We start from the raw sequence: 15,846 nt of genomic DNA on the forward strand, positions 1-15,846 counted from the left end.
ACTGGATACCAGAAGCACGCTCGACAGCTCGCGGAAAGAATGGATGAAAAGACCCAAAATGTGCTGCTGATGGAATGAAACTCCACTGACAGTTAAGTAATCTAATTTTGCACTAATGTAAACAAATAAAGATAACGCGCGTTAGATCACATATGAGATGTGTGAGTACGTGCGCGCACCCCCCTCACCCCACCCATATAGCGGAGAGATGCTATCACCATCTCCATCATAATAAACCTTCACCAAATTAGTGTAATACGCCCCCGAACGCGAACATAATAGATGTTGTCATTTAGAAAAAACCCAAAACAAGCATACAAGCCTTTTTGGCTGAAAAAATTATGACTGAGCATCATCATGCTCGGGGAATAACGTTACACGCGCAGGTTGGTGTCATCATCTCTCTCGCGCGCTCCGTCGAGTGAACGTCCTCATCTCTGTAATTAATTGAAAATAATCACATGAACCTACCTGCTAATTGCATGTCCGCTCTCAAACTAACGGGCGGTTAGCGCAAAGCGGGGAGAAACAGAGTGAAATAGCCTTTGCTCGGTGTAGTAGAATTGATGCTCTGGGTTCGGTCTCTATCCGCTAATCCACCCCACACAAAGAGCAGAAAATGGCTGCAAGTGCATGCTCTTAAAGAGACAGGCACCCATTTAAAACAGCATCTCTGGTGTGAGTCATCAGTTTACATTCTCGATTTTTAGAATTGTTCGAGGTATTTTGGCCTTTAGTATGATAATGAACAAAGATGGTTAAAGGGGTCATATAAAAATATACATTTACAAGTGCAAATTTTAGATAAGTTTTTATGATCGTTGTCATAAATTTGCATTGAATGCAGAGCTGCATTTTTAGTTCCGAGTCCGACCCACTTAACACTCTGTCTCTGTCACCGTGGTCAATTTATATTTGTTACGAACAAAGATATTTTATATGTTACGAACAATGATATTTTTAAGTTTATAGGATTATAAAGAGACAAATAATATAGAAATATACTAAGGTGAATTCACTGGTAACATTTTTATTATTTGGCAATATATGGCTCCTGGAATTGATCTAGCTAAGGCTTTTCTGGCAGGGGTTTTCAAAGTGGTGTCTGTGGACCCAGGGGTCCGCAAGTGAGTGCTGTGGGTCCATGTAAAAAAACTGAGGTCCGAAGCCCACTAGGGGGCCTCAGCAAATAACAAAATAAATTGTGATTAATTCATTCTATATGTTAAATCAACACCAAACAAATTAATTTAATATATTAATAAAAAAAAAATTAATACAAGCAGCTTTGTCATAATCACAAAAGTCGGAGGGGGGTGGGAGGACTACGGGGAGCCTATACGAGTCAAAAAGGATGAGAACATGGTTTACTGGTTTAGAGAAAAACTGTGTAAAGAATGTCAGAATAAAAATATATAATGTTCATAAAGATTAAAATGAATAAAGTAATAAAACAGATTAAAATAAGTAAACAAATTAAATAAATTGTAAATAATTAAATAACATATTTAACAGCACAGTAATAGTACAAATATAAACTGCTTAATAATATTAAATATTAATATTTTTTAAATAATATTTAAGACATTTTGATAATTACATTTTTCACAGTATAAATTGGGGTTAAATTCTTTATACAAGAAACTGGATGTTTTAAAGGTGCAATGTGTACAACTTTTGAGTATCTAATAACAGAAATGCAATATGACATCCATATGTTTTCAGTGGTGTATAAAGAACTAACTAATATACCGTGCGTTTTTATGTTTTACCTTAGAATGTTTATATAACCACGGCACCCCCTTCTATGAAGGTGTTTAATGCAACTTAGTTCTTCTCCCTCACTGTGTTGGCTTTGCTAAATGTGCTTACGTTCGTGAGACAGCTGATTAGTACTCTTGTCATTGACCGTAAAACAGTATGTTACAGGAGTCACCAACCCGTCGATCGCGGTCGTCCAGTCGATCTTGGAAGCATTTTAAGTTGATCGCGAAGAGTTTTCAAAATCAGAGAAAAAAAGCCTAGGCCTATTGTGTGTATTAAAATATATTAATAAAAAAAATAATAATACAAGCAGCTTTGTCATAATCACAAAAGTCGGAGGGGGGTGGGAGGACTACGGGGAGCCTATACGAGTCAAAAAGGATGAGAACATGGTTTACTGGTTTAGAGAAAAACTGTGTAAAGAATGTCAGAAGTCTCAAGGATGGTGCGGAGGCGTGCGGCAAAAATGACAGATTATTGTAACAGCGCGCGCGCCTCCGCATCCCCTAGACACCATTTTGGCCTTTTGGCTGATGCGGATGCGTCAAATTTAAACAAGGGTTTAACCAGCTTAGCCACAGTAACAGCTCATATTTAGCCAGCTAAACTTTTCCTACCATGTTAGAAAAAATACATAGTTGCATAGTTTCATGTGGTTCTTCACCCTCCCTTTATTATGGGTTTGCTATGTGGGGAGAAATGTGATGGGAGACAATCAGCTGATTACTATTATATTATATATTAAGACTCTTGATCCTCACCTGACTATGGCTTTGTAAACTTTATCCATGATGTGGTTTATAATGGACTGTAGTACAGAAACAGTGACAATGTTACACACTCTTGGCTTACTCTGGCTATTCTCTGCTGTAAGACGACGAGCCACCGTAGCTTCTTCGAAATGGAGGGGTGAGCAGTGGGCTGTGCAACTCGCAACCGAACCGCTAGATATCGCTAAAAATCACACACTGCACCTTTAAAATTTTATGATTGGGGTTCCTCACGGCATTTAAAATATTGAAAACCTACGCTCTACGACGAATGCTAGTATGTATACATTGGACCCAGGGAGCAGTGAGTCTTGTGAAGTTTAGTGATTGCATTTCTGTTTCATCGAGTAAAAAAATGGTTTCACTCTAGAAGCACATTAAATAGGCCTAAATATGCACATATTTGATGCCTACGGCCCCAGGCTGCATAGTGAGCTTTGGCATGCTGGAGAGTTTCCATCCAGTGCTGTTGTCACAGTAACCAGTGAAGGCATTTGTGACAATTCAGTTTAATTTCAGTTTATTGCACAAAACCTTATGCAAACCAAGAAAAGCACCACTGACTGAATCAGTATGAAGAAGATGACTGAATATGCAATAGCAATGAACTAATAAGCAACATATTTATTGGCGGATGAAAAAGAAAAAACTTGGCTCAAGTGTGCCTTCTAAGGGACAGAATTGTATTAGCAGAAGTCATGCATGCATATAATCACAGAAAATATACAATTCAGTAATGTGAAATAAATGATGAAAAAAAGTGAAAAAATAAATAAATAAAATATACAAATAAATACAATATGTGATTTGTACTATATACAGTATTTTCATTTACAGGGATAATTAACCCAATAAAATATTTTATTAATGCCGCGCAACTTCTAAACCCTTTTTTGAAGCAGTTAATTTCCATAACAACAATTCATAATCTTTAAGCAGTCAAGCACATTTTCAGTTATTAATAATTTTCAGTTAATTACTAATTAATAATTTAAATGTTATCTAATAAATGTTATTTAAATATTTTTCTCACACAAAGATATCGTATTGCTTCAGAACTCCCCAAATATAGCTCATAAGCCATGTGGACCATAAGGTTCTTTTATAGTGCCCTTTTCCCCCATCTGGTCAATATGATTGACCCAAGATTCTTGAAAATTAACCTTTTTAAATCTTGAAAAAAAACTGGTTTGAAATGTGGTTAAAACCACAAAATGTTCATTTTTGAGTGAACGTTCACATTATTCAAAAGGAAAGGTGTGATCAGGATCAAGGTTCCTGCTCAAGGCAGGACAGTTCATGCAGGAGCAGAGCAAATGACGGCCGATCCTCAGGTTTCTGTTGAACAAACATTGTTTTGTTTATGTTGCCATAGCAATAATGACAGTAAGGAGACTCATAGGCAAATAACTGAATAAACAGATTAGGACAAAGAAATGACACCTGCTGCGAATTATACAAGCAACAAAAGATACAAAAGAAGGTTTACATTAATAAAAGAGTGTAAAAATACCCTATAATATACATTTTAAAACTGTGAAAAAAACTGAGAAAAACGGGAACATGGCTAACATCCACAGAGGGCCCAATTCATGCACGTGACTTTATATTTTATTAAAGGTCCCCTAACATGGGGCTATTTTATTATTTTATAATGTTTCCTGGGTTGCCCTTAAAATGTTAGTGATCAAAAATAGGGGCTTGTCTGCTGTGGGCCACGTAATAGCTACGTGTGAAACTCTCTCAAATACTTTTACTACAGCTATTATATGTTTTTACTATTACATCTACCGAGATTAACGAATCGTGAGAAGTTTTTAAAGCATTTGGATCTCTATTTCCATTCCCATCTGAGCATTGAGAAAGCAGATGACAGTTTGTTGATCGCAGACGCAGAATGAAGATCTTATCATTGCAACACAGTTTCAGAACTCTCTCTAATGCTTTCACCAATGCAAACACGATGAAGTACATACAGTAAGAGCTTCGTTGTGCAGTGTAACGTGTGTCATTGATTTCCAGATAAACGAGTTCCAGATGAACTCGCGCTGTGTGGAAAGATTGTTCTTTGATCCCTTTCTGTATACTTTGTTCACAGTTTAAATAAGATTATTTTCATCCTTCTAAAATAAACGATGTGAAGTTGATATTTTAGTCACTGGCTTGACGTACTGATGCATAAACAGTATTGAACGATTTTGAGAGAAAGATTGCCTGTCTGAACTTGAACAATTAGACTACACATCAGAAATTGTTGCTTGGTAGCTCGATCTATTTATTTTCAGACGTTCATCGAGGCCAGCTCTGTATTGGCCCAAGTTGAGGAAACAGTCGCTGGTGAAATGTTTGGACCAAACAAAACTTTGGGAAGTTGTGTCGGTGCATTTCCAGAGAAAATAAAATGAACCCATTGTTTCTTCAGAGGCTCGGATGAAGGAACTAAAAAATACTTTTGTGTTCATTTGTAGCCTACATGCGAGCACTGATCAACTTCGCTCGTTTGTAAGCCATGATATCTCTCGAGGAAAAAGCCCCCTTCCGCTGATTGGTCAAGTAACTCATCGCTCAGGTCTGTTCAACAGAAGAATAGTCCTCAATGGTAATCTGCCCATTAAGGATGTAATTTGTCTTTTTGAAAACCCAAACAAATCTTTAGAATCTACTGGTAATTTCCTTGTCCTTGTGGCAAACTTTCATTTTCATAAACAAAATTCCTACTTTTAAAGATTTCTTATGTGAAGTCAAATATTTAATCAAATCACTTAGAATAATTTTAATGCTAAATATTAATTATTGAGTTGGATCAACTTAATTTTAAAAAATTTAAATTCTAAATTTTAATTATTGAGTTGGGCCAATCAGCGGAAGGAAAACAAAAAACGAATTTCACGAAAGACATATTCGTTTTTTTACCTGTGAACTAAAATACGAAAAATCAAGCCGGAATCTCTTTTTTATTTATTTATTTTTTTTTTTAAAAAATGTATGCTTTCTCATTTATGCTTATTTCATCGGATGATACACTGACCGCTCGGTTTACACCGATTAAAATTTCTAGCCACTGGAAAGGGGACCTTTAATATTACTTCAAGGATAGTTTGTTGAGATCATTTGCTATACTGGGAAGCTTTAATGATGTTTACTGTGAATTCACCTCTTTCCAGCTCCACTGCATTAAATCGTACACACTCTGTGGACAGACACGGGGTCTCAGGAGCCTTAGTCTTGCATTTAGGGCCTCCACTACCTCTGCATTACTACGGTTATCATAGGGCACACGTCCCTCACTGTACACCTCCCACATAAGCACACCTGCAAAGGGAACGTCATTGCATATTTAGATAACCTAAAATATTTGGATAGAGGCGAGTCATTATTTTAAAATCCGACTTTTGCAACTACCATATTTTTTTCTTCTGATTAATAATAGATCGTCTAATAGTCTTAGTGGATACATATGGACTCACCAAATGACCACACGTCTGATTTGCTGCTGTATTTCCCGAATTTGATCACCTCTGGAGAGGACCACCTGACTGGAAATTTGGACCCATGAGAACTGGTGTATTGATCATCTAGGACAAACCTGCCGATTCAGATGGGAATGTTCCATTACACCGAGCAGTGACATGGATCTCTGAAATATTGAGGCACTGCTACTCACCTTGTCATTCCAAAATCTGCTATCTTCACCACATTATCGCCAGTAACCAAACAGTTTCTTGCAGCCTGTTAAAAAAGTTTTTGGAAAAAATGCACAAAAGTTTGTCTCAATAAAGGAAGAAATTGACTCATTAAACATTCTGTTTACACCTACCAAATCTCTGTGAATGAAGTTGGAGCTCTCCAAGTAGGCCATCCCCTCACTTACATCCAAACACATCTCCAGCAGGACCTCCTTGGAAAGACAGCCTTTTTTGGCACGTAAGAAGTCTGTTAGGCAGCCATTCTCCATGAATTCAAATACCAAATAGATGGGTGAGCGCTGAGTGACCACACCACACAACGTGACCAGCTTCTCATGGGACAGTTTCCTGTGACAATGAGGGAACAATAAATTCATGACATTTTCTCACGGTACGCTTCGCATCCATAGTCATGTCCTTTAAAACACACGGCATGAGTTACTCACATCATAACTTGTGCTTCCTCTTTAAATTCTTCCTCTGACATGAAACCCTTACGGACTGTCTTAACTGCCACCTCACGGTCATGCCAGCTTCCCTTGAAGACCAAACCAAACTGCCCGCTCCCCAGTTCCTCCTTTAATATCAGTTCATCAGGGTGAATCTCCCATTTATCTGTAAAAGAGAAAGGCTTACAAATATAAACACACACTAGTTCAAAAGTTTGGGGTCGGAAACTTGTTTTTGAAAGATGTCTCTTATCCTCACCAAGGCAACATTTATTTGATTTGATTAAAAATAGAGTAAAAACTGTCATTTAAAAGAAATAGTATTAGTATCTTATTATATATACAAATATTTTAATATTAATAACACATTTTAAACTAGTATATTTTCAGCATTCCAGTTTTCAGCGTCACGTGATCCTTCAGAAATCATTCTGATATGTTTTTTTCAGGAAATTAATGAATAGAAAGTTCAAAGGAACAGCATTTATTTGAAATATAATTATTTTAAGATACTATAAATGTCTTTGCTGTCATTTTGATCAATTTAATGTGTCCTTCTGAATAAAAGTTAATTTCTTTAAAAAAAACAAACTTACTGACACAAGTTGTGCACTGTATTCATATTATGAAACAACAATTCAATTAATTTTACTTAACAGCTGGAATTTTACCTGAAGACGACTCCTTAATCCTTGAAGATTTTGGAACATTTGACACACAATGCCTCAATCTAGTTATTAAACCTGTCACAAAAACAAGCAGTTTTGTTCAGCTTAATGAGAGAATTACACATTTACAGATTTGAAGAGACATTAAAACATTGCCTCTGACAGCAAGACGCCGCTAATAGCCTATCATGCAATGGACTCTATTCAACAGTATGTTATGCAATAAAAGAGCAACTGAAGTTTTTTCTTAACTCACCTGCCGGATTGTGTTGGTGATAGCGGATGAGCTCCGGAATGCTCGAGAACAGGTATTTCTCAGCTAAGAAATACATGACATTTTCACCTTCTTTCTGTACTTTGATCTGGTAGTGCTTAACTAGTGGATACTTCTCTCCATCAGACCTGCAGACCAGTGACATTCATCAAAAAACATGAAGATGAGATATTGTTTGGAGAAAAAAGTAAGGTATTTTTTTTTTATAAAGTAACATTCACTTAATTGCAAAGTAAGTGTTTACCCCGAAACTCTGGAAAATATTGACACGGTGTATACACCTGCATGTTTAGAGTCACGAACTATGTAGCCCCCGTCCTTGTTCTGTAAATGAAATGTATATCGTTAAGTTAACCATAAATTCATACTCATGTAAATGCTGACCATTATGAATCTACATAGAAATATATTCAATATATTCATTATGACAAAGTGGTATAGATAAATGTGTTCATGTTGTACTAATGCTGTGACATGCCAAAACAGATAATAATTAGGACATACATGAACTTTTTCACCTTACTTGTATGTCTGAATCAACTGTCATATTTAAAACATAACAAGTGACATGACAGGAAACACAGCGCAGCCACATTCTGGTTTAAGGGCTGTTTGAACTCTGCACGCTTTTGACTGCACCTTCTGCAGATGTTGCTCTTGCACGTTTGCAAAGAACCCCAACTATCTGCAATGCCCAAAAACTGTGAAAATGTACTGAAGTGATGTACAGATTTTGACTAAGTGTTTAACACAGTTAAACTTACTGTCCTTTGACATCATGGAAACATTAACTGATTTTATAAAATGTCATTTGACTGTTGTTGGTTGCCTTACCTCTCTCATGAGTAACTCCTCTGCCTCTGTCCGAGTTATGTCCTTATTGTACCATCTATCAAACCACAAAGCATTAATATGCGTTTAATCAAGCTTTGATTATGAACTTAAGACCTTAAAAAAATACATAAAAGTTTTATTCCGTAACATAAGGAACTCACTCAAATTTCTCAATGTTGTTAGTTTTTTTTTCCGCAACATATACACACGGCACAGAGCCAACATTTCTGTAACAGAAGAGAAAAGAGCACACTGTAAAAAATATTGTTGGTTTAACTTAAAAAAAATGAAGTAACCTGGTTGCCTTCAAATTTTAAGTTCATTGAAATGGAAAAATTGAGTTAATACAATGAAGGAGATTGATTTAATCATCAGAAACTCAAAATATTATGTTACCTGAACCACATAAATTATTTAAGTTGATTTGACAAAAGAAAATTTGTTGTGATTACAAATCATGAACATATATATATATATATATATATATATATTTTTTTTTTTACAGAGCACAAAAATATTTGTAGATGTTTTAAAAGCCTGTTACATTTCCTTCCAACTGGATTTTTGGCAAATTTAAAATGTAATCAGCTTTATATTAAAGGTGGTCTATAAATGGCTAATTTTATCATTGTTTTAGTTAAAAAAACATAAAATAGAACTAAAACACCATGTTTTTTCAGCATCTTTTGATTCTTTATATTTTTCACAGCCCCGTGAGTTAAATCTCTATCTATCTATCTATCTATCTATCTATCTATCTATCTATCTATCTATCTATCTATCTATCTATCTATCTATCTATCTATCTATCTATCTATCTATCTATCTATCTATCTATCTATCTATCTATCTATCTATCTATCTATCTATCTATCTATCTATCCATCCATCCATCCATCCATCCATCCATCCATCCATCCATCCATCCATCCATCCATCCATCCATCCATCCATCCATCCATCCATCCATCCATCTATCTATATCTATCTATCGAGTTTTTGTGCCTGATATTCATGACACCTAGTGCAAATGGTGAGGCATTTTGTTACATTTGGCAAATGTCAAACTTTTATTTATTTCTATGTTTATGTAATGAGTCAAACTTCTGAATTCACAGTGGAGGGATTATTTTAGACATTATGCTAAATCTAACTTATGAGACTACAACAATTCTTCTTAGATATTTACCCATCTTTGTCCCTCACAGTCCACCAGTTCGGTTCAGAACAGTCAATGATAAAATATTCTTCATCTTTATGTAGAGGCAGGTCTGTATTTTCTACAGGGCTGAAATTCCTCAAAGCCACAACAATCCTGTTCTCTGGATCTGAAAATCGTCGCTAGAAGATAAATACAGACAGCTCAATTCACTGTAAAAAAAAAATATTGTTGCTTTAACTTAAAAAAATGAAGTAACCTGGTTGCCTTAAAATTTTAAGTTAATTGAAATGGAAAAAATTTACTCAATACAATGTAGGAGATTGATTTAATCATCAGAAACTCAAAATATTATGTTATCTGAATCACTTAAATTATTTAAGTTGATTCGACAAAAGAAAAAATGTTGTGATTACACATCATGAACATATTTTTTTACAGTGTTCACATCATCTCATCCAAACACTGTTCTGATTATACTAAGCGTTTCAACAGCGAATGTAACAATAATCGCAAACGTTTAAAACTAGTTAAAAATGTTAAACCTAAAAAAAGCCCTGTCTGTAGCCTGGTTTCACAGACAGGGCCTAGATTAAGCCAGGATAAGGTCAATTAGGACATTTAAATAGCTTTTATAAACATGTCTTTTAAAAAAAGGAAAAAGTACTGATGTGCATATTGAGACAAAACAATGGCATTGACATATTTTAAGAAATGTCAGTGCAAGTTGCTTTCAGTTAAGACAGCTCAAATATGCATTTTAGTTAGGGAGTCTGTGAAACCGGGCAATTAGCATGAAAGTCAGAAACAGTAAACAGAGATTGAATGACAAACCGTTGGATCTGGAGTTGGGGGAAGAGGTTTGGCTGTGGGATGAAATGAAACAACTATGAAAACATTGCAAAAGGACTCTGAGTCGTCATACTCAACATTAAAATTCATACATGGTGGAATGACAAAAAAAGTGATTTGATTTATGTGCAAAATGTAAATGTGCTTGCACCTCCATTGGGATAATATTCACTGCATCCTGTCGCCAGCTTCTCTGTCTGATGACAACACCTCCATTTCCCTTCTCCCCAGAAGTCAGGATGGTACTTCAGAAACAAGTTGTTATTTTGCGTCGCTTTAGAAGTGGAAGAAATAACAGAAAATATAAAAGATAATGTAAATTGACGTGTTTAAATATTTCACTCTGTAATGAAAACACTTCTTTCTTTGGGAATCACTTTCTGTAACAGCTGCCCACCTTCTTTCAGAGCGTTGACCCATTTTAACCTGCATTCGTTGTCAGGAGCAAACACATACAGATAGTAGCTGTCATGGGCGATCTGTCAACAAAGCATTAAAGTAATGTAAACAAAATACAAATGCAAAAAGTTCATTTTGGACATAATATGACATAAACCTCTATATGACATAAGCAACAATCCACTTAATTCTCACCTGGAAAGGGTACTTGTAATCACAGGGAATTGGAACATCACTGCGTACAATCTCCACACACTTGATGTGAGACAGTTCGATGCAGCCTTTTTGAGTTGGCTTTTTCTAAGGCGATATAAAAAAAGGATTGACTCTGTAGTCATCTCATCACAGACATTGTCTTAACTTATTTTAAAAAAGTGAAAAAGTAACTTTTATAATTGAAAATAGGCCTATTAACATTTACAATAACGTCAAAGTGTGAATTGGCTACATACCCCAGGACGATGTTCAAAGTATGTCAGATCCTCTGTGTTTAACACAAAAACCCTCTCTTTGTAATTGCACGGTGAAGTTCTTCTCTTTTGCTGTGATTTCTTGTACAGTTTTTCCTTTAGGATCACCCTTGGGTACATGGTGAAATTCGGATATTTAACTACAGCATGGAAGGTTGACTCATGGCGAGTGGTGTGTTTCAATCACTAGTTGTAGAGCTTATAGCCTACTTGTATAAAGCATAGGTTTCCGGAGTCGATAAAGGTGAACCACTTCCTGAGGTAGACTTCACAAGAATCTAAAGCAATCACGCATGCAGTCACAGACACACTCACTGTAAACTGTATATTCTTTCCCCCTACACTAACCCTACCCATAAAATAAAAATAAAAATGCATTTTGCAGTTTAGTTTAGTTGAGCCATTATAATTATAAGGACATGAAACGTTCCCATACACCATGTTTACAGTGTAATACCCATATCATTACACACATTTGAGTCCTCTTAAATCATATAAACAAGCACACACACACACACACACACACACACACACATACACAAACACTCTCTCTCTCTCACACACATACACACACATATTTGGCAGGTCGTGAAAATGGGGGTGTGTCATTAATATTATTATTATTAGAGTTTATTTTGTTAATAATTGCTCAGACTTGCAGAAGAAAAAAATTGACACGTGACTGAAAATTCAACCAAATACAAAGTATTTATGTGTGTGTGTGTGTGTGAGAGAGAGAGAGAGAGAGAGAGAGAGAGAGAGAGAGAGAGATTATGACTGTTGTTGTTTATTGTGAGTGACGGTGTTTGTCCTTTACCTAATGGGCCTACACTTTTCGTCATCCTCTCTGGGCCAGCGTCCTCTAACCCGGCCTTTTTAGGGGGCTTTCCTCTCAGGGCGGATGAGAGAATCCTTTATTGCTTTTTAACTTACATCTTTGACAGAAAGATGCAATGATTAATGCATCCATGGCCAGGATATAATTATAAAATATAACATGATTTTAAACATACATACAGTCAACTATAACATTAACTATGCAATACATTTTAATTTATTCAGTGCCAAGGTAACACTTTACAATAAGGTTCGTTAGTTAACATTTAACTACATTAGTTAATATGAACTAATAATGAATAGCACATATACAGCATTTGTTAATCTTTGTTAATGTTATTTTCAACATTTACTAATACTTGATTAAAATCTTGTTGACATTAGTTAATGCACCGTGAACTAACATGAACAAACAATGAACAGCTGTATTTTCATGAACTAACATTAACAAAGATGAACAAATGCATTAACAAATGCTCATGATTAGTGCATGTTAGTAAATACATTAACTAATGTTAACTAATGAACCTTATTGTAAAGTGTTACCAAATTATTAAGCCTATTTGGAGAAAGAGATGTTTATAATGTGACAATACCTATGTCAGTCGAAAATATGACTTGTTCTGAGCAGGTGTTGTCAGTGAACAGGCTGGAAAACAGTTGGTTACTGTAAGTTACAGACACATGAGAAACTGATACTAATTATCTGGGAATCATTCTCTAACAGCAGTGAAGTTGTCATTGTTTGTGTAACATTTTGTAATCAATTTGTTGTAACATTAAAACAGGAGGTCATGACTTACTCTGAGCTCCAAGTGATGCTCGAAGCTCCAGCTTTCTTCTGTGAAAAAGGAAGATTGTGTCCGAAATCACCCACTACTCACAAGTGGACTATATAGTGAGCTCGCCATTTTGTAGTGCTGGCCGAATATATAGTGATAATACCCTATATAGTCCACTATTATACCCACCATAGTCCTATATATCCCAGAATGCATTTAGAAAAGTAGTGTAGTCTACAACCGATGGTCACTAACCCAAGCCCTGCCATCATGCATTGCACTGATCGTAATAAGTTAATCATGCATGGAGTAGCGCATTATAACAGAAATGGCTTTTAGTTTTTAAAATTTGGAGAAATAAGCTCAATATAATGTAGGCCTAATGCATTAAATACATAGCCCAGAGCCGGCTCGGCACTGCTCGGCACCAGCTGACAGATGATGTATCAACGGTGGCGAGAGACGATCTCTAGGCTAGTGCTCTACTCCCTACCCCCTACATGTCACTAAATAAACTAACTAACTAACTAACTAGCTAAAAATAAACAAACGGAAAAAAACAAAACAAAAAAAAAACACTTATAATAATAATACTTAACATGTCAATTACTGTACAGTAAACATATTTATAAATGTTAAGAATTTTCAAAAATGTAGTCTGTTTCTGAGGGGGAAAATCTGTTTCTGAGGGGGACGTGCCACTAAATTTTGTGTAGGCAACCAGTGGTGTGTTATATCACACAGACGGCCCATTAGAAAAAAGTACGTGGGAGTATTGAGACATATGCTTGAGACAGCAGGGCATGTTTTCCTGGCATCAAGAAATATATTCTTTATTAAACTGTCATTACTTAGTTGGAGTTGAGGCTTTTTCTGTTGTATCCGTTTTATCTTTGTTTGGTGACGAGTATTTAGTACAAACTTTGACCTGTGGAGGGCAGTAATTCGCTCTGCAGCGCCCACACTGTCGGAATACTACAGGATAAAGAAGAAGAAGAAGAAGGAGAAGAAGAAGAAGAAGAAGAGACATGCAGGAAGACTTGGCCGCTTTGCTTATGTTTACCGAAAATCTGTTTTCGTAGCCGACACTATTTTTGTTCAATAAAGCCAGCAGTTTCGGTAAGTATTTTTGTTGATTACTACAGTAATGAGTCCCCCTTTGCGATTCTCTATATCACTTATTTGGTGAACATTAGCATTTAGCTTGTAAGCTTTTAGCTGTTTCTAAACAAGTATTGTTGATAACGTGTTTATGGTTCCTTTTACTGCATTTCCGAAGACCCCCAATATGTTTGTTTGACAGTAATAAAACGAAATATGATTGAGAGCAAATCATTTTTCAAAGCGAGTTTTGTTTTTAATAAATAATAGTTGTTTTGTAGTTTGCATCCCAGAGAGTATTATTTATAAATAATAATAACAACAATATTGCTACTAGTCTATTTAATAAATAGATTTGATCGTTTTCTTGACTAGATTTAAAGCATGGGGGAGCCACAGCAGGTCAGTGCTCTTCCACCGCCTCCAATGCAGTTCATCAAGGAGTACACGGATGAGAACGTGCGAAAGGGACTGGCGCCCAAACCCCCTCCTCCTATTCGAGACAGTTACATGATGTTTGGCAATCATTTCCAATGCGATGACATCATTATTCGACCATTGGAGACCCAGGGCATCGAGCGCCTCCACCCTATGCAGTTTGACCACAAGAGAGAGCTGAAGAAACTGAATATGTCCATCCTAGTCAACTTTCTGGACCTTCTGGACATCCTTATCAAAAGCCCAGGTAGCATTAAGCGCGAGGAGAAGATGGAGGACTTGAAACTCCTGTTTGTCCACATGCATCACCTCATCAATGAGTACCGTCCTCACCAGGCCAGGGAGACGCTTCGAGTCATGATGGAGGTTCAGAAGAGACAGCGGTTGGAGACTGCTGAGCGTTTCCAGAAGCATCTGGAGAGGGTGATGGAGATGATTCAGGGGTGTCTTGTTTTGCTGCCTGATAATTTGCCACAACCTAACAGCTCCAGCGCGGGAGAGGCTGGTGGCGCGGTGTCAGCTGGAGCCGCAAGACTGAAAACCGAGCCGATGGATGTAGATGTGACGGGTGTTAGCTGCATGGTTGGACAAACAGACAAGAATTTGTCTTGTAAGAAGGACAAAGTGTGGGACAAGGATGCTGCAATGTGCAGTATTATTGATGAGATGACTTGAGGTGTCCAAGGAATGTATTCTTATTGTTATTCAGGACATGCCCGTTCTTCAACTTTGTTACAAAACTCAACATAGGCAGACCACATATACATAGAGACATTTTTACTATTTAACACGTGGTCTGTTCACACAGTCATTGAAGTAGAGCTGTATGTGTAAAAAAATAAAGATCTGTTCTTTTCATTTTTTTTTGTGACTTATTGCTTTTTGTGTTGTTTCCACATAAATAAAACAAACTACAAGCATCAATTCAAGCCAAATTTCTCAAACTGTTATTGTATGTAGATGTCTATTAATGAAATGATAATGATAAAGAGGAAAAAAAAAAAAAACAAGCTTTTTACACTGAGTAAAAAAACCTGCTCTGCAGCCGGACAATGTTGTGTTATAAGATTTAGTCATTCTCAGTGTCACATGACTTTTACATGATGCAGATTGGTTGGAGGAAATGCAAACTTATACAACCTTTACTGCACTTATGCAATGTTGTATAAGTGCACTTTAGTCTACCCAGTGACAGAGTTTAACCAAATGGATATTTGTATCATTGGTTGGTAATTACAATGCCTCTGTATTTGCAGTGCCATCCTATTATGCGAAAGTTTTAACTCACCAGCAGTGAACAGAAGTTTTACACACACGAGCATACACATGGTTTGTGTAGTTTATGTCAAAGTTGTAAACAATT

At 36.3% G+C, this 15,846-nt stretch overlaps 3 protein-coding genes across 6 annotated transcripts in view; 1 reads left to right on the forward strand and 2 right to left on the reverse strand.

The window, feature by feature from the left end:
* cyfip2 (cytoplasmic FMR1 interacting protein 2) overlaps nucleotides 1–630 on the reverse strand; it is a 30,603-nt gene extending 29,973 nt beyond the window's left edge. For all 4 annotated transcript variants that reach the window (XM_089134899.1, XM_039664588.2, XM_089134898.1 and 1 more), the window contains exon 1: nucleotides 472–630. The gene's annotated coding sequence lies outside the window, so the exon portion shown is untranslated. The remainder of the gene's footprint in view (nucleotides 1–471) is intronic.
* Nucleotides 631–3,436: 2,806 nt separating this feature from the next.
* Nucleotides 3,437–11,589, reverse strand: itk (IL2 inducible T cell kinase). The gene is made up of 17 exons (XM_039664585.2): nucleotides 11,308–11,589; nucleotides 11,051–11,155; nucleotides 10,854–10,935; nucleotides 10,608–10,730; nucleotides 10,439–10,470; nucleotides 9,635–9,786; nucleotides 8,607–8,672; nucleotides 8,446–8,500; nucleotides 7,856–7,935; nucleotides 7,594–7,739; nucleotides 7,341–7,412; nucleotides 6,667–6,835; nucleotides 6,352–6,568; nucleotides 6,199–6,263; nucleotides 6,002–6,120; nucleotides 5,689–5,846; nucleotides 3,437–3,872 (listed from the first exon to the last, which is right to left on the reverse strand). Exons 1-17 carry the CDS (start codon nucleotides 11,443–11,445, stop codon nucleotides 3,804–3,806), a joined length of 1,848 nt encoding a protein of 615 aa, XP_039520519.2. The 5' UTR covers nucleotides 11,446–11,589; the 3' UTR covers nucleotides 3,437–3,803.
* A 2,311-nt stretch (nucleotides 11,590–13,900) lies between these two features.
* On the forward strand, nucleotides 13,901–15,341 carry med7 (mediator complex subunit 7). Its single transcript, XM_039664587.2, has 2 exons — nucleotides 13,901–14,063; nucleotides 14,421–15,341. The coding sequence occupies exon 2, from the start codon at nucleotides 14,430–14,432 to the stop codon at nucleotides 15,156–15,158; it is 729 nt and encodes a 242-aa protein (XP_039520521.2). The 5' UTR covers nucleotides 13,901–14,063; nucleotides 14,421–14,429; the 3' UTR covers nucleotides 15,159–15,341.
* The last annotated feature ends 505 nt before the right edge of the window (nucleotides 15,342–15,846 follow it).

This window comes from Pimephales promelas, chromosome 9, assembly GCF_988280905.1.
Source record: "Pimephales promelas chromosome 9, fPimPro1.hap1.1, whole genome shotgun sequence".
NCBI classification, from domain to species: Eukaryota; Metazoa; Chordata; class Actinopteri; order Cypriniformes; family Leuciscidae; genus Pimephales; species Pimephales promelas.

Excerpts from the sequence above, each read along its gene's own strand:
- itk (XM_039664585.2), bottom strand. The coding sequence starts at position 11,445 with ATGTACCCAAGGGTGATCCTAAAGGAAAAACTGTACAAGAAATCACAG. Across the intron at positions 5,847-6,001 it reads ATCAGACGTGTGGTCATTTG|GTGTGCTTATGTGGGAGGTG; the intron begins GTGAGTCCATAT and ends TTCCCTTTGCAG. Across the intron at positions 3,873-5,688 it reads TGCAGTGGAGCTGGAAAGAG|AAACCTGAGGATCGGCCGTC; the intron begins GTGAATTCACAG and ends TTTGTTCAACAG.
- med7 (XM_039664587.2), top strand. The coding sequence starts at position 14,430 with ATGGGGGAGCCACAGCAGGTCAGTGCTCTTCCACCGCCTCCAATGCAG.